The sequence below is a fragment of the Chelonoidis abingdonii genome, chromosome 9 (genome assembly GCF_003597395.2).
Source record: "Chelonoidis abingdonii isolate Lonesome George chromosome 9, CheloAbing_2.0, whole genome shotgun sequence".
NCBI classification, from domain to species: Eukaryota; Metazoa; Chordata; order Testudines; family Testudinidae; genus Chelonoidis; species Chelonoidis abingdonii.
In genome coordinates, this window is record NC_133777.1 from 34,942,778 (window position 1) to 34,961,368 (window position 18,591).

The following is an 18,591-nucleotide window of genomic DNA, read 5'->3' on the forward strand; positions in this document are numbered from 1 at the left end:
TGCCCCTGGCTCTGACATTGTCAGTGCACTAATTCCTTTCTGACCTGCCTCCTTCTCCGTACTATCTGGTTGGTGTACTTGCTGGAAGCTTCAGCAGAGATGCTGAGGACTGAGTAGACTGCACAGACGGAACTTCTTTGTCACCCATCAAGGTGGTTTCATCAGACCAAGGTGGAGTAACATTAATAGGGCAGTGTAGCTGCTGCCTGTGCCTGTTTGGTGGGCAGAAAACTTAAATCTCTTGGGCTGTCAGTGCAGCCCCTTTCCCAGGCACTAAACTTGCTGCTATGAGCCAATTATGTGTCTTTTGGAGATGGGAGTGGAGGAGGAGAAATCATACTGCCGGTGACCAGCTTGTAGTGCAGTGTTCTGTCTGTCTAGGGGTGGAGTGGAATGGATCTGAAGATTTCTAGGTTCCACAGTGAAATTTGGTTAGTTTTGCTGATAACACGAAATACTGACTTCCTTTTTATGCCAATAAGTCAAAATTACCTTTTCCCACCCATTCAAAATAGGAGATAGAGGACTGGATTCTCATCTCATTCCCATTACTTTTGCACTATTATCACTCCATTGACTTGAATGGACTCACTCCTAATTTACACCAGTGTAAATGAAATGAGAATCAGGGCCATTGTTACTGACTCAGCTGTAATATAGAATAATGTAAGTAAAGTGAGAGTGAAATATTGGTTATGCTTGGAAATTAAAGGGACTCCAGTGGTTTTGTTTCTCTGTAGAAGGCACTGCTGCCCTGCAGTTTCCTTTGTCCTGATGCCTGTTATCCTTCAGCATCCTCCCTGCACGAGTGTGGAAGGAACAGTCGTGCAGGTCCATCCATCACCATGGCAGATGGGTCAGTGGTGTGGAGGGGCAAAGTACTATCTCAGCTTCTGCAGTGTGAGTCACGCAGTCCCAGCTGCACTCTTCTCTCTGTGGGAAGGGGGAGGAGGACATCTGAGAACATCAGTCTATTTACACTGCTAAAATTACAGCCCTATGTTGTTGCAAGAGGGAGGCCTGGAGGAAGTGGGCGGAGGGCCCACGTAAGGCAAGCCCATACAACCCATCTGCGGGATGTTCAGTAACTTGGGGATGTTCTTGAGGTGGATTTTCACTTCTGTGGGAGAGTTGCCTGAGGAAGAATAGTCCATGTGTGCAAACTTGCCATATCAGAGTGGTGATCCAAACCCCGAGAGATATCCTTATACCAACCAATATGTGCCCCAAGAATGCATTGCACCCAGTGTGCTGTTTTAATACTGTCAGTCCTTCCCCACACTATACAATAGCTCAGACTTGCCACTTTGCGCCTTCCTTTGTGACTGACGCTTTCTATTCTGTTATCCCATATCCTAAACTTGTCAGTCCTGGCCCCATATCAAGACTTGTCAATTCATGCCCTTCCCCTACCCCCAGATTTGAGAACTCAGTTCACAGGCATGTGCTCACGTGCGCACATACACACTCTCTCTGCTGCATTCCAGAATGGGAACTCCACTGTCCATTCACGTCTGGAGACAGCCAACCAAAGTGCACGACCAGCTGGAAAGGATGAAAGAAACATGAGAAGCCCCTCTCCCACTTTCGCCTCCAGGTGCAGTGCACTGTCGTCCTCTGGCTGGCTCTCTCTCCTAAAACTCCTGCATCGGGGAGCTTGGAGGATGGGCCGTACTCCAACCTCCTGATATCACAATGTGAGGACATGGCTATTAAGGGGCTTATTCCTTCACTCTCTCACTTCCCTGGTCCTTCTCGCATGAACAGAGAGCAACAACACCTGAAGTCCAAAGGTGCAAACAATTCAATGTTTATTGGGGTGAACTGCCAGCAAGCATGATTCCAGTTTCCTTCCTTAGTGTCCGCCTTGCCTGTGTCCCTGTTTCTGTTCCCACCCCCTGTTCCCATTTCCCCCTTTAGCAAAAGATGATCCCAATTCCCCCACTCCCATCCCCAGTCCCTGTTCCCACCCACCCCCTTACTTCCTGATTGACTGCAGACTATATAGTAAAACTTGAGTTCTGCTTAGCTATACCTTAACCAATCATTTTACTGAAATTTAACTAACCAATCCCAAAATATTGTAAAGTGGTTTTTTAACCAATTATATTCCACCACGTTAATTGGTTTACACCCAACAAAATGAATTATACAGCAGACAGAAACAAACACAGAACCAAACAAATTATACAGACAAACAATAGGGAAGCGGAGACTGCAATGATAGAACAATACAGAAATGAGGATTTCACAACCCAGCTATTGATAAGTGAGTTCTTGCCAGACAGGATGCTATCAAACTAAGTTTCCTTTTACATCTTGTAGGCTCTTCCCCTTTCTCCGTAGTGAAGGATAGTCAGACAGGAATTTATTGCCTAACAACCCAATAGCAACTTAATTCAATTGACTAATTGAAATGTAGGATGTGACCATACATTTCCCAGTTTAATGCTGACCTTCTGCTGCTTAGCTGAAGAACCAGCCTCAGACTGTCCAGTAAGAGAAGGCCATTACACGAGACAGACAGTGATATTTCTGATTCTTTCTTTTATACCTCTATAACAGTCTAAGTGATAAGAATACACCTAAATTCTTAAAGTATAGGCCTTTGCAGACAGGCCTGAATATCTATATCCTAACAATGGCATCAAGATGCAAACTGAAAACTCTGGTTTGCAAAGTCACAACTTCGCAATGCAGCAGCATGGTGTCCCTCCAGAGCTTCACTATGCCTGGTGTCCCCAAAAGCCCCCCTGGAGTTATTTAGGCTTTCTGCACATTGTCAGATCCTAACTTATCAGTTGTGGGATCATCCAAATAAGTCTGGGTGACATCCAAACCAACGCACACCTTCATCCAGCTTCGGGGAGTTTCACTCGTTATTTCATGTGAGGCAGAGGCTTGGTTTTTGACATTTATTCGTGCAATATTGGTGCTGCTTTTGGAGCCTGATGGGTGACCTTGGAGCCCAGCACTGAGAATCAGGAGACCTGCATTCTGGCCCCAGTTTCTCCACTGACCCATTGTCTGACCTTAAGTCCTTTAACCTCTCTGGGCCTTGCTTTTCCTACCTGTAAAATTAAGAATACACAGTTTATCCATTTCCTGCTACCTCCTTGGTGTGTCATGAGGCTTAATTAATTGTTTGTAAAGTACTTTGAGATCCTTGGATGAAAGGTGTTATAGACACATGAACTATTATCAGTATTATTTGAGTAAGAGGAGTGTGTGTTTCTCTCATTCCTGGCTGATCCTAGAAACAGATTTAGAAGTACTAAAAGGGGGAAAGAAAGTAATTACTTCCCTTTGATAGATCCAAGGGAGCAGGGGCAACTTGAAAGGTGCATTCCAGTTCAAGTAGAAAGGGATTCCATAGAAAAACCATGAAGTGTGCTCCTGCTAGGACTAGGGTATAATCAGTTAGCTGGCTTGGTTTTAAACATGATTTGTCAGCATCATGTCAGCTCACATGTCTTCAACCCCAATACCATTTTATGTCACGCACATACTCTTTATGGTTCTGGGGACTTTCACTCAGGGATGAAGAGGTCATGTCTTTGGCCTCATTAGGGATATTTAGACAAATCTAGGAGTGTTAGCAGATCCCTAGTCACACATAGAGGGACCTGAACCTTTTGATCTCAAACCATTAGAGCTTTAGCCTTTTGTCTTTAGGAGTCAGGGTAATTTTGGGACTCATCTGTTCCAGAGCCCACTCAACAATCCTTAAGCCCTGCAAGAATTTCCCTGACTAGTTTGAATCGCAACACATAGTGGCGGCCATAAGAGGTGCCTCCAGCACCTATGTGCAGAGAAGCTCTGCTAACAGAGTGACAGAGTCTCCAGAACTGAGTGTGAAGAATGGAAACGTCTCCCTGATCTCAAGAAGGAGGCTCTCTGTCCGTTTTGGATAGAGATGTGCTGGCAGCAAAGGAGTCCCTGAGAATGTGGAATACAGAAACCTGTCCCTGATGCTAGGGATCTCATCAGTTGAAAGAATGGTGTGCTATGCACAGCAGAACTGTGCTGAAAACAAATGTCTCTTTGGCGCCGGCAGGGGGTGCTCTCCCAAAGTGGTGCTGTGGTGCTCTGGAAGCAGAATGGGCAAGTGACTTGAGGGTGTGGATGACAGTGATGGGAAGCGGGGGTGGGGGAGCACAGCTAGCTGCTGCTGCTGAAACATAACTCACAGATTTTCCCTCTTTTCAGTTTCCCAAAATTAAATTCAGAAGTTAAATCAAGTCGGGATTGTGGCAATGAATAGTTGTGGTGAAGAGGGAAGGTGCAGGAGGTAGGGATTTAGCTCTGTATTGCTGCCAGCTCTCTCTCTCTCATGGCCTCTCTCATGTGTTTCCTATCATAGGGCCCAATGAAAACCCACTGAAGTCAAGACTCCCATTGATCTCAGTGGGTCTTGGATCAGGTCCATAGAGAGAAAGGGATCAGGCTGCTTAACACTCGTTGGGATTACCAGATATTCTCAACAATGCTGGGGCAGCCCTGAAGAAAAGAATCACTACAGAATCCAGCTCCCTTCTCTTGGAAGTATTATTAATTTGAGAGCATTTTCCTTTGCGCTGTTAAAACACAGGGGCTGAACTGGCTTAACGTGAATACCTGTTAAAAACAGCCCAGCTCCTCTATCAATGCATTGTCCCTGCAGTGAGCCCCATGCTTTTCCAGCTTGGGTTCTGTCCAAGGAAATATAACTCTTATGATTTCCCTTCCTCCAGCTTGAACGGATCCAATTAAGACTGGGATTTTTTCCCTTTGTGACGTCAGGGATATTGATGGTTTTAGCAGGTCTGTTCCTAGCACAGTGCCTCTCTACAGAGTTAGCTGAAGGAGGCTTCATTCTTAGAAAGAGAAATCACCACCATGAGGGGTTTGCTTGCTATGGCACTGGAATCCATGAAATGAGCAGAGCATCAGAGATTCCCAAATTGGAACAGCAGTGAGCAATTGGGACAGGGATAAGCAAATACAGCAGCCATTATGTGCTCAGTGATACCTCACAGGCAGCCAAGGAGGTTGCAGAGTGAGAGAGGGAATGGAGCTTCATGAAGTATCTGCTGCCAGTGGAAGGTGCCACACTTGCAGGCTCGGAGGCGGAAGTTCTGTGTTTATTCACAGAGCAGTTATGTTGTGGGCATGGGTAGTGCAAACTTCCCCCCACGCTGCCCCATCAATGAGACTCGACACTGAACTGGAGGAACTACCTCTCTGGGGAGTGAGGGGGCAAGTCATGCTTCAGGTCCAGACACTCCTTTGTCTCTCTGCAGAGATGGCCTGTAAGTTTCATGTGTGATGTCGATACCCGCCCACTAGAAACTGGATTGATAACAATCAACTCATTTCACTGTGACCACCAACAGCTGTCATCTAGCAACAGCCTGGGCTGGAACCAACATAGGGCCCTGGAGGAGAAAGCTCTGTATCCCATTACCTGTCAAATCCTCTGAGACACAATCCCCACAAGAGAGGAAATATCGCCCAGGCCACTGAGGTTACCCTGTCCTCTCTTGAAAAAGTGCCATGGGAGGGAGCTATATACAGCAGACTTTTTTTAAAAACTCTCCTCTAATTTTCACAGCTGTTAATGAAGTAGCTGGTGGCCCCTTAAGCCACAACAGGATGTTTATGAGGTTGCTACAATAAAACCACCTGATCACATCAGTACTGCCAACTATGAGCATTCAAAAGGCATGAGTCAGGCCTCAGAAAATCAGAAGATTGGATAAAAAAAGAGAGATTAAAAAAAAATAACTGTTGGGCTCATTTTATTTGTCTCCTGGTTTCTGAGTCTTTAGAGACACTTGGAGCATGTTTTTAAGCTACCCTCTGCAATTCTGAGGGCTAGAAATGTACTTTAAAAAAGACGGAAAACTGAGATTCCAACTTAACTACCTGAATCCACGAGCGGGGGCCTTAAAAAAATCCCATGTCCTGAGACTCATGATCAAATTGCAAGAGTTGACAATGCTTCACATCAGTATGTGTGGTGGTTTAATTTAGAGGGGTTGCAAGATCCCTGATTTCTTAGATTGGAAAACAGTATGAAGCCTGCCACCATACAGTGGCAATTTCTGCTCTCAGGTACAGCCCATATCGTCTCATTGACTGCAGGAGCGGCACAGCCTGGAACAGAGCAGAATTTGATCCATCGTGTGTCTCCGATACCTGCTGTATTATGTCTCTGCTTCACTCTTTGCATGCTAAGCTATCAGTGAAAATGACTAATATCTCTAAACTCAGGTAATTCAAAGATGATGGGGAATGGAGACAGGCAGAGAGCGATATAGGCAGGCTGTTCCTGGTGACAGCAGTGACAAAGGAGAAGGCTCTTGCCCCAGATAGGGAGAAGGGGCACTGTAAAGACAGGCTGGCAGAGGACAGAGCAGAGAGATGTGATCTATGTAGGCTGGAGCTAGTCCACGGGGAGCTCAAGTACATTTTTAAAAAGCATATAAAATGCTACTGAAAGAAAACAGACCATATAAAATACAGCTCCTTCAACAGCACAGACCTTTCCACATGGTGGGTGGAGGGATGAGTGCAAATCCCACTGCTTTCATGGGAGATTCATTGCTAAGATCATTGCATGTTAGAATAACAGTGGGGAAAACTGGAAGGTCTCAATTATGCTACAAGTCAAGCTATACCAGGAGACCCAGTAACAAGATAATTGTCTCTCTGCTGACTGTTAAAGGCTGGTTCCATTCTGTAGTTTAGCAGGATCTTAATCACATCTCCTAACTGTGCAGGAGTCTTGGATTGTTGTGATCTGGGAAAACTGACGGTCCTATCCCACTACCAAATGGAACTGTTCTTTAACTGCTTTGGGGCACAGCCTGTTATAACCATTCACCCAGATACACTGATGGAGATGGGCCCTAAATCACTTATTCCTGGAATCACTCTGACCAATGACTGCATCTCCCCTTGCCTGGCATGTGCCTATTTTATGTCCCGCTTTCTCATATTGAGGTGAGTTGCTTATTTACCAAAATAGGGATCAGATATATAGCAGGAAATACAGGATGTGATGCCTACGTGCTACAGTGATGGGTGCATTAGACACCGGTCATGTATAGAGATTGTCTAACTATGGCCTCTTCTTAGAAGAAGGCAGCTGGCCATGAGAGTTGCATCCAGCAGCCTCTGATTCTAAAGGGGACAGCCCTCCGTGAGAGGTAGCATAATCCAAAGGATAGAGTCTGGGACTGGAAGTCAAAAGAGCTGAGTTGAAATCCTGGCTCAGCTGAAGTCCATAACAAAACTAGCATTGACATGGGGCCAGGATTTCACCCCCGGATTCTAGTCCTGGCTCTGTCCCTGATTTGCTCCTTGGCCATGGACAAGTCACGTTCCCTCTCTGCAGCTCACTTCTCATATCTGTAAAATGCGAATAATGATGTTTGCCCTCTTTGGCAAAATGCTTTCAGTTTACCAATGAAAAATAATACATAAATCCTAAGCGTTTTAAATTGTGTGATTAACTGTCTACCTGTAGATTACACCAGGGGTGGGCCACTTTAGCACATGGCTCACCAGGGTACGCACCCTGGTGGGCCCGGCCGGTTTGTTTACCTGCCGGGTCCACAGGTTCGGCCAATTGCAGCTCCCACTGGCCGCGGTTCGCCACTCCAGGCCAATGCAGGGCGGTGGGAAGTGGCACAGGCCGAGGGATGTGCTGGCCACCACTTCCCGCCACCCCCATTGGCCTGGAACGGTGAACCACAGCCAGTGGGAGCCGCGATCAGCCGAACCTGCGGATGCAGCAAGCAGACAAACCGGCCCAGGCTGCCAGGGTGCTTACCTTGGCGAGCCGCATGCCAAAGGTTGCTGACCCCTGGGTTACACACACACAACTGTGTTGAAAGAACATTATTTCTATTGCAAAGTCAAGCACTCAGTAGTTGGGGAATTCCCAAATTAAGCTTACTTGTGCAATCTTAATTTGCACTGCCCCTCACCCCCTGCTTTGTGCATATGCATTGTGGTACACTCTTTAGTTACATGATCACATACTAGTTTTTGCACAGAACTCCTGTCTTGTTCAGTGGATGGTTACTACTCAGTTAATGACTGCGCCCCGGCCTGGAGCAGTTGGATGAAATATGCTCTGTGAAGATGGCATATACATGTGGTATGGGCAGATTCTCATGGGGATGGTGTAAGGCACATCCCTGACACAAAGGCCAACCCTCTGCCAAATTTCCAGTCCCTGCTCCAAAGCATGAGGACACTGAGCTGTTCAATGAAAACGCTGACAGTATTTGTTAACATGGACAAACAATGTATTTTTCCCTAGCCCCAGTCTCAGAAATGGCTGAATCAGCTTGGCTAAAACTTTCCAGAAAATTTCAGTGTAAGGCAGACACCTGGCATGGAAAATTTCAGCTCAAACGGCTGCAGTTTGGCAAACTTATAAGCAACTAAAAACGCTATTATAATAAGACATGTCAGGCAGCTTTAATTACAGGCAGTGCTACCAGTCCCACCTATCATAAAAGTGCATTGACTTGTCTGTGTTGCTGTCTTTTTCTTCATTGGACAACCAACAGAATTAACCCAAAATCATCCTCTGCATTCCCGGAGAGACTAGCACCCAGTATATGTGATCTGTCTTCCTGTATGCATTGTTCCAATATGATTTAATTTTGGAGTTATACCAAAGTCGAAGCGCCAGAGTTCACTGCACAAGCCTACTGGAGTTAGACAGACCCATGGGATGATTTTATACTGAATTTCAGCATGTGAACATGAGGTGAGCTCCTTTTTGTGACTAGTAATATTCATCCAGGTCTAGCTCAACATCCACCCTGTCCCCTGATGAGTATTACAAAGATATTCACCTAGGAATAAATTCTTCCAATAGCTTGTTTGATCTGAGGGAGTATAGCAAGCCCTCTGTAATCCTGTAGAGGAAGACAGAATGCAGATTTTATTTGCTTTGCTTGTTACAAAGTTGTGGAATTGCAGGTACAAACAATAGGGGAATAGGGCCTTTCTGAGCTTTTAACAATCGTTTTCCCAGACATAAAGATCTGTCTTGCAATTAAACATGAATACCATTCTGATCCCGGCTACTGGGAGTGCCTTAAATGAAAGCATAGAGGCTCAACAATGGAATACAGAACTAGAGGCCTGATTCTCTGCTGACTAGCGTCTTGCGGAGTCATTTACACCTGTGTAAAGTAAGTGTTCGTCATCACCATTCAGATCTGAGAGGGTTTTCTACCCATTTTACACAGCTAGAAATGATGACGGTGCAGGTCAGCGGAGAATCAGGCCTCTGGAGTCCTGCCCCTGGATGCCCAGCACTCATTGCAAAAACTAGGATGGATTCTCAGGAGAGGCTTTTTGATTATTCCAATATCCTGCTCAGGGATCTGGTCAGAAGGTCTCCAAAATATTACAGTATCTCCACATCTCTTTTGACACTAGTGACCTTGGCCAAGATTCCCCAGGCCAACAGAGCTGTGCTCAGCTTTAAGCTGCCTTTCCTCTCTCTTGCTCCTGGAGTTGGTTTGTGATTTGGCCTGGGGAAGTCACAGCAGGCTGAGGGGTCCAGAAATTAATGGGAAGCCAGTGGAGTTGTTTGATGTGTGTCTGTGTTTGGGAAGGAAGGCAGGGAAGGGAGCACTCCGACATGGCGGGAGCACTCCGACATGGTCCAGCCTTCCCATTCACATGCAGCTCTCTCTCTTCTCTATCGTCTCTTTCTGCTTTTCTCTTGGGAAAACACAGACTAACCCAGTGCCCCATTAGCACCATCTACCTGAGAATGTAGCAAATAAAAATACAAATAAGATCCTGATTCCAAACACACTAACTGGGTGGTCAGGCACCCTAGTTCCCGTCTATCGTTTCCTTGTCCCCTGCGGTGAGGAAGTTCCTTTTTCCAGGTTAGTCTCTCTGCTCCATTGTATTGTTTTAGGAACATGATGGATCAGTGGCTTGGTAATAAGCTTATGCAGCCTTTCATCTCTGGGGTGTTGGGTTTTACTCTAGTGCAGGTGGTAGTGATCCAATGTTGATGGTCTTCTGGTGGTGTGTACGTGTGCTATATGGAGTCAGGCAGGGAAGAGGTTAAATCGATTCAAAGGGAACAAGGAAGAAAACCTGCCGTAGGCTGGAGGAGCTGCTCAGCCTGCCAGCTATGAAGAGGCTGAGCAGGTAACTGAGCCAAGGTCTTAAGTCCCAGGCTAGTGCATTAACCACTGTAACATCCTTCCTCTTCTGGCAGGGCTCTCCACCCTTTTGTACCTTCTCCTGGTTCAGCAGCTGCCTTCCCCTTCCTCTGTGCTCTCCTCCCCTTCTCTGCCCAGCTCACTTTCCATCACGTCCGGCCCAGGCCCCCAACTGTTCTGTTCACTCCCTCCTTGTATTTGTCCTCCTGTTTCCCCTCTGACGTGTTTGATTGAGCTCCTTTGAACTTTGGGCAAGTTCTGATCTGGATTCAGATCAAAATCTGCCGGCAAACTCCTGTCTCTAATTCTGCTCCTTCCCCCCAGAGATGATGATCTAGTTAAAGCAGCTGCTTAGGAGAAACAGATGGAGATGAGACGAATGATTTTTTCTCTGCTCACCCCAGCCCTGGCCCCTTTCATTCAGAAGAAAAGGAAAATACCCTGCCAATGAGGACGCCTCTGTCCGCTGTTCCTCAGAGGGGAAAGGTTGGTGAGAGAGGGCACGAGGCCTCTATTCAGAGATGACCCACTCATCCTCACCCCCCCACCCCACCCCCCATCCCCAGGCTTCACCCCCTACTGAGAGCGGAGAATCACTGAAAACACGGCTGGAATGCAAAGGAGTCTAAGGAAAGGAGCTCTGTACTTGGCTCTCCTCTGTGCTGCCGTCCAGTGCCAAGCTGTGTACGAAGTTCCTTCACTCTTTCATGTCTCTCCATCTCCTTCTGTGCCATGTTTTGCCCATGACCCACCTCTCTCCTACTCCTTCTCCCCATCTTTTCTCTCACTTCCCCCTCTCTTTTCCTCCCCCTCCATAGCCCTCCTCCTCTCTCCTCTCCCCTTTTCTATGTCACCTCTTTCTCCAGCCCTTGTTTTTACCTTTCCTTCCCAGAGTACTGGGGAGTTCTCAGGCATGTTGAGCAGGCTCAGTGCTGTTCTGCCACCAGTTCATGCATTAGTAGGTCTCACATACAGCGATTGTCATTGAAAGGGCACGGGTCAGTGCCCTCACACTGTAGGGGAGCTGAGATCCTTTATGTACTTTTTAAACTGATAGTAACAGCATTTTACTTAAGATTTTAGCACTCGAGAAATGGAAACTAGGAACACTGGTCCCGAGATACTGCAGGCAGGCACTTGGCAAGATCCCAGCATGTCGCTCTGCATGGGCACCTCACTTCTTATCACTGACAATCCCCTGCTTTTCCAGTCCTGATTTCCCCACACTCAGCTCTGCCAGGGCACCTGAATCCTGACCTGAAGCTCCCCAAGCTAAGTGCTGGCCCCACCCCTCACAGCTCTGCCAGGGCACCTGAATCCTGACCTGCAGCTCCCCAAGCTAAGTGCTGGCCCCACCCCTCACAGCTCTGTCAGGGCATCTGAATCTTTCATTATTGATTTATTTGTATTATGGGAGCACTCGGGAGTACCAGCAAGGAGCCCTTCATGGGAGGTGCTGTACAAACACAGAACAACCTGTAACACGCCAGGTGCCTCAGCTCTGGATTCCCAGTTGAGAGTTATATGAGGTGGTGTGATATGGACAAACCTCCCCTAGGGACTGGTTCAGTCTTTCATCGCCTCCTACTTTTGGTCTTAACATATGGACTTGCCTACTTGAAATCCTCCTTGGAACTGCATCAGTGTCAGAAGATTGTTTTCTGCTAGCCCAGCTCAGGAGTGCGGGGCTGCTGATAGTGGAAGGAGAGGGCAGGGGGGAGGAGGATGGAGATGGGAAACACCGGTACCTAGAGGGAAGACTGGGGGCCTTGTCAACCCCCAAATGCTGTGGTGTGGAACAGGCTCCAGGTGGCACCTAGCAGGAGAATCCCACATGCTGGGCTTGAACACTGGAGGGCCATAGACATTGATTTCACTCCCTCGTATGCAGGGCCAGTGCAACCATTTAGGCGACCGCTTTGGGGGATGCCATTTTCTTCGGCAGCGACCACGGCGGCCAGATCTTTGGCCGCTCCGGTCGCCACCAGCATTTAGGCGGAGGGAGTTGGGGCAGGGGAGTGCGGGGAGGGCCGCCTGCAGCAAGTAAGGAGGGGGCGGCACACAGGGGAACTCCAGCTCACCCCTGCCCCACCTGCTCCCCGATCACGCTGTGGCTGCATCACTTCTCCTGCCTCCCAGGCTTTCAGCGCCAATCATTTTAGGCGCCGCTAGCCTGGGAGGGGAGAGAAGTGAAGCAAGCGATGGTGTGCTCGGGTGGAAGTGCAGAGCAGGGGTGAGCTGGGTGGGGGGCTGCCCAAGCAGAGGGTTGGGGGTGGGGGCTGCAGCAAGGGGCACTCAGGCCGAGTGGGGGAGCCTGCCTGCGGGGAGTGCGGGGGGCTCAGGGCCAGGTGGCGGGGGGGGGGGGAAGGGTGCAAGATGGAAGTTTCTCCTAGGACACAAAACATCCTTGCACTGGCCCTGTTCATATGGGGGGTCCTGCCCTTTGCTAAGTGCCAGGCAAACGATTAGCGTTGTACAAGCAAATGGGAACTGTGAAAACTCACTCCAAGACCAGTCCCTAGAACCGTCCTAGCTGGGGCTCCGGGAACCCCCGGCCAGAGCCCCTGAAAGAGTTAACGGCTACACAGGCTCCCTCCCACAGGCATGATCTCACCTCCCTCGTCTGCCAATCCCCGCTCAGCGTTAGGGCAAAAGAGCCGGAGCCAAAGCTCCCAGCAGAAAGCGAGGGGCGGCACGCGAGCTGCTAGCTGTGGCCCGGGGAGGCGGGCGCGAGTACTGAGCCGAGACAAAGGCAGAGCGTGTAGGACCCGCGTCTGTCCTTCCATTCACAGAGCAGCCCAGCAGTGGTGGCGCGGGGTCCTCCCACGCCCGGCTCTCCCTCCCGTTGTTTTGGCTGCTTTGCTTTGCTTGCCAATATGATGGGCTGCAAGTCCAACTCGCTGACTTGTCTGCAAGGAGGGAAGCCAGCGCTGCCTCTGGCCACCACCACGGACTCCACGGCTACGCTCAATAAGCTGGCTCTGGCCACGGGGGGCACGGAGAAATCCTGGTACCGGTGCATTTTCCCCTTCGGCATTGTCTCCCTGGTCATCGGCGTCGCAGCGACGTGCATCACCTTCATCATCAATGGGCCGCAGATGGACATCGCCAAGGCGGTCTCGGTGGCCACCCTGATGTTTGGAGTGGGCCTGCTGGTGGCCGCTTACATCTGCTGGCGGGCCAAGCGGGAAAGGCAGAGGCAGAGGCAGCGAGAGGAGCCTCTCCCGTTAGAGCAGGGAGCCCTATGATGCGGGCTGGGGAGGTGCGGAGACCATACCCCAACCGGTAGACCCAGGCTGGTGACATCTCCCTTCTTCCTGCGCCCCATGGGGTAGGTGGGGGGCTCTGTGGGCTACACCAGCACTTGAGAGCCTGGCTCCTGCCTGCCCTTGTTTGCTGCCTGAGCCGAGCCATGTCACTGCCAGTACAAGTGCAGCCCATGAAGGTTTCCGAGTCACCTCTGCAAGCAGCAGGGAGGCGCGGCTGGCGGCGCAGCGGACTCTCCCGACAAGCTCACTTTCGAAGAGCAACAGGCTCCGGGTGGAAGTGCTGGAACTAGCTTTAAAAAGGCACCGGAGAAAGCGGAGCTGCCCGTCTCCGTGGCCACTCACGGCATTTCTAAAGAGCGGCTTTGTCTCCAGCTGAGAACCGCGGCGCTGGAGCTCTGACACCCGCAAGGGACCTGGCTCCATCCAGCTGAAACTTTCCAAGAAGCTGCTGAGCTGTGGCCGATGCACAGAACTAGTGCCTCCCTTATGTCTCTGCCTTTGTCTCGGGGCATGGGGGGAGGGGGCTGAAGGAGACTCGAAATGCTTGGATTGGTGTCAAAAAGACATCGGTCATGGATCCCAGGCCCCTTCTCCAAGAGAACCATGACGCCCCGGACCAAAGGCCATTACTGGATTTTCAAAAGGAATGTATGTGACTTGGGGAATTCCTAGGAAGTTTTAGGGACAAGCAGACGCCATCTCTGTGGTTAGCGGAGACAGGGGCAGTACACTCAGTGCGCAATGGAGGGAGGCAGTGAACCCCAAAGAGCGCCTCTGATGTGGGATGGGAGGGTGGCAAGCGAGGCTGAAAATTGAGGTAGCAGGGTGGTGTGACCTCCTGTGCGGAGCGTGGCTTGCCACGAGAGGAGGGGCTGGGGTGTGGCTGCCATGCCCACCTTGAGAAGCATGGCTGGGGGCACAGGTAGCAGGGCAAGGTCAGAGGAGGGCATGCCCTCCCACTAGATGCATCGCACAGTAGGAGAAGATACCAGGTTGGTCTGCCCTTCACTGTGGAGCAGGGTTGTGGCATACAGAGAAGGCTTAAAAGCATGGATCTTCTGTCCAGGGTTAATGTGTCTGTGCTTCACACTGGGTGTCTCTCTGGCCCTCTGCTGGGCTGGCCCACCCGCAGGCAGTCTTCACAGCTATCGTTTGAACCGTATGCATGTTGTAGCTGAGCTGACACTGGATCCTAAACCATTTGGCAGGGAGGGGATGCTACAGCTGCCTACAGGAGCAAGACAGCTGAGGATATCCTGGAGGAAGGTGGTCATTTGCTAACCTGTTCAGAGTAGATCTTGACAGTGGTAGGAGAGTGAGTATAAAGAGGATATTGACTCCCACTGGTACAGAGCAGTGGCTAGATTGGGACCTGTAGCTGCAGTCGAAGGGGGCAGGAGGGGAAAGGTATTTTACAAACTTTTTTTGAATTAAGAAGCAAGGGACCCAACTCCAACCTGTAGGCTCAGAGGTATAAATCCCTTTAATCTAAACCCACCATTTGTCTTCCCTCCCCATCACTCTTCTGGGAAGCACCTTCTGCCCCACACCCTTAGCCTAGTCTTTCATTCTGGTCTGGTGGGATCTCTGGGACAGGGTCTGGCCAAACTGCAACAAGGAGGACCACAGTATCAGCTGCCCTTCTGCTTCCCATCTACAGAGGGGGTCACTCATCCTACACCAACCCCAGAGGGCACACTCCTGCAAACAGCCCACTGCAGACTGTTCCCTACAGAGACGTGCCAGGAGCTATAGAAAGTTGCTGCTCTCCTGGCTTTGCAGTAGTTACAGCCTTTCCCCAAACACAACAAAAATGGAAAAATTGAACTAATAAGGACAGGAGCCTAGAAAGGGGACAGGCGGGGCTAAGGAGAGATGGGGGAGGGAACCCATGGTGGCCTTCCTGTGCCTTTTTTTATACTCCCTTCCCAGAAAATCTTCAGCCAAGTTATGTTCCTTTGTTGCCTACCCTAAAGATGTTGATGATGGACAGTAGTGCAGGTTCCAATGGGAAAGAGAGAAGACTGGGAAGAGGACCCTGCCTCCCCAGGGAGAAAAGTTGTTCACCTTAGCCTCTAATGATAGAACAAGAAGCAATGGGCTTAAACTGCAGCAAGGGAGGTTTAGGGTGGACATTAGGAAAAAGTTCCTAACTGTCAGGGTGGTTAAACACTGGAATAAATTGCCTAGGGAGGTTGTGAAATCTCCATCTCTGGAGATATTTAAGAGTAGGTTAGATAAATGTCTATCAGGGATGGTCTAGACAGTGTTTGGTCCCACTATGAGGCAGGGGATTGGACTTGATGACCTCTTGAGGTCCCTTCCAGTTCTAGAATCTATGAATCTATTAATCTGTTTTGCAAAAGCAGGGAAAGAGATGGTGAATTTTAGAAAGTCTGTTGTCTGTGGGTAGGAGGAGGAATGGAAGCCTGCTGGGTTAACCCCTTCTTGCTTGGCTTCCTTCCAAGAAGTGGACTGCCTTTCTATAATTAAGCTCCTAAAGGCATGTCTGCTTCCTCTCTTTCTGTACACTGTAATCAAATAGCCCCCAACAGCCTAGTGAAATCCCTGGCATTTCCTGGGCTGCCGAACTGTGTATGTGAACCACGTCTGCTCTGCTGATCTCTGGAGAGAGCAGCAGCTTTTAGATTCAGATCTCCTTCCCAAAGTTTGAGGGTGTTTGGATGTGGGGTTCCAGTTTGGGCCCATTATAAGAGCTATAAAGTTTGGAACCAAATGTCCACAAAGTTTCAAGGGGGTGTGGATTCACTGTCAGATCCATCTAACTGTGGTTTCATTCTAGTGAGATAAAAGGAGAGGCAGCAGAACAGTAAAGGGCAGTTCAAGCTTCTTCAAGGGGCAAGCTGATGAAAGGTAGCAGGTGCCCTGGCCTCAGGCATTCCTACCAGGTACCATTCTTGCCCCAGCCTCTTCATGCATCTTTAGGAATGAACAGAGTGATGGTTCCAACTGCACCAGACTTGAACTGTACCAACCAGTGCCTGCTGCCTCCTACTTATCTGTGTGCAGTGCGCTAACCCTTTCTGGAGCTTGCAAGAAGAGAGTCTGGAGCAGCTGCCTTGCAAACTGGATGCCCCCAGCTGAGTGTGAGAGGCTGAAGCCCAGCCAGGCATGATGCAGGAGAACCTGGGCTCGAGTGCCTGGGAAGTACCACCCCAAGAAAGTGTGACTGTGCTAAATGTCCCCTTTGTGCTCATCTGAATGTGGTGTTCTGAGTGGATCAGAATAGCAGTGTTCCATGAGTGAATTTGCTTTTAACCCACTCATCCCTCTCCCACTCCACACACAGAGTTCAGGGAAATCCTAGACCATGTGACTATCCTTCTCCTACAACCTAATCCAGCTGGGAGTCCATATTTTAAAATGTTCATAAAATAGTGCCACCCTCTGTGCTTGAAAACAAAACCAGGGTTCTTCTGACACAAACTAACCCCAGGCAGGAACCCAAGAGTCTAAGTAGTGCAGCACCTGGGGTATGTCACACTGTGTGTTGATCTTGCCCACTTGTTTCAGGAGCACCTCAGAGAGCACACCCTGTGCATTAATTCATGTGGACGAAGGATGGAGCATCAGCCTTAAAAGGCCTCTGATGCCACTGGGAAAATGTTCCAAAGAAGCCATTGGCATTAACCCAGGAAGTCAGTGAAGTGACAGTCACTTAAATTGAGGCAGAAGTTGACCTCTGCTGCTTAGATGCCGTTCTACTTCTGTATCATGCCTTTTATTGAAGTCTAATAAACTGTGAAGCTCAAATCACTGTGAATGGCAGCTCTAGCTACGTGCTCACCCTTATTATTACTATTTTTCCTTGCTCTTCAGCTGTAAGGATATTTCTGCAAAGAGGGTTTGTGTTGCTTGCATGTTCATCTGCATTTGCTCTATATTCCTCCAGTTCAGAGCCACCCTATTATGACGACATCCCAATTCTTATGTTGCCATCCGGGGAAATCATGGGTTTGACTGAGTTGATTCTGGCTGGCATTTCAAATTGTGACGAATTTGAGTTTTCTCTAAAAAATTCATTCTCTAACCCTTCTAGTTTCAGAAGAAGCCTTTAGAATATGACCCGATGCAGTGTTGTCTGAATCTGAGAAATGTGATTCTCATTAACTCATTTCCGTTAAATGTGAAGCCCTAAAACAACAATGTAAATGGCAACATTGTTCATTATTTTGCCCCTGATCATTTAAGCAGAAACATGCAGCTGCTCTTGGGATTTTGGGAGGAGCCTGAGTAGAGTGTGTTTACCAAGCTGACAGTTGTGCTGCGTAGATGGTGTAGGAGCAGATGGACTCACAAACATCTAAAGATCCATTTTGCCTAAAGTATCCTTGGTAATTTGAGAGCGCACGAGAGACAATAACAGAGAGAATGGAGGCATTGTGAGCAGAACTGCTTCTAAATGGAATCAGTCCTGAAGTATTCTGGGCAGTCAGTGGCAAATTACTGGCTTTGCTCTTTTGTACGTCACACTCTTTCTGATCTTAAGATATGGCTCCCTAGTGCTGATTCCTCTCCCTTTCCACTAAAGGAAAAAAGAATGTCTTGAAGGCTGCAAGAAGGAGATCATTTACCTGATGAAGTGGAACAGTTCTTGTAGAGAGAGTGTGAGCTGGACCAAAAAAAGCCACACTGGGATTTCAGTATAAAAGATAAACATTTCCCCTCCTCTCTCAGCAGTAGTTTTGTTCTCCTGAATGCTGGTGGCTCTTCCCCATGGCTTTGCATGCTGGGCTGTATTAGGCAGTACAGGGAAACTTTCTCCCCTTTTGGTGTGTTGATTGATTTAGTGGCCACAATAATATGTGACTGAGGAGGTTTGTGTTAAGCACTTAGGCCTTCCAGTGTTTAGCAAAGAAATAGGAAGCTGAAATGTAAGGGGCATGTGACCAGCCCTAGGCATGGACAGTGTGATGGGTCCCCATTGCATATGTGCCAGTCACATCACAGAGGCTTGAGTGGCCAGAGTCCATGACTGACTGCTTCCCTTTGCAAGTGGGGGATTCTGCCTAGGGCCTCCCATGCCTGCCTTTGCACAGGGAGGGCCCTGGCTGGGTATTTTTCATGCAATCTCAGTCCATGTGAATCCCCTTCATCTCCCCATC

The 18,591-nt window shown here is 48.9% G+C and overlaps 1 protein-coding gene across 1 annotated transcript; it reads left to right on the forward strand.

Moving 5' to 3' along the window:
* Positions 1–12,892: 12,892 nt before the first annotated feature.
* LOC116836034 (transmembrane protein 100-like) lies at positions 12,893–17,480 on the forward strand. Its single transcript, XM_075069365.1, has one exon. It carries the CDS (start codon positions 13,073–13,075, stop codon positions 13,442–13,444), a length of 372 nt encoding a protein of 123 aa, XP_074925466.1. The 5' UTR covers positions 12,893–13,072; the 3' UTR covers positions 13,445–17,480.
* The last annotated feature ends 1,111 nt before the right edge of the window (positions 17,481–18,591 follow it).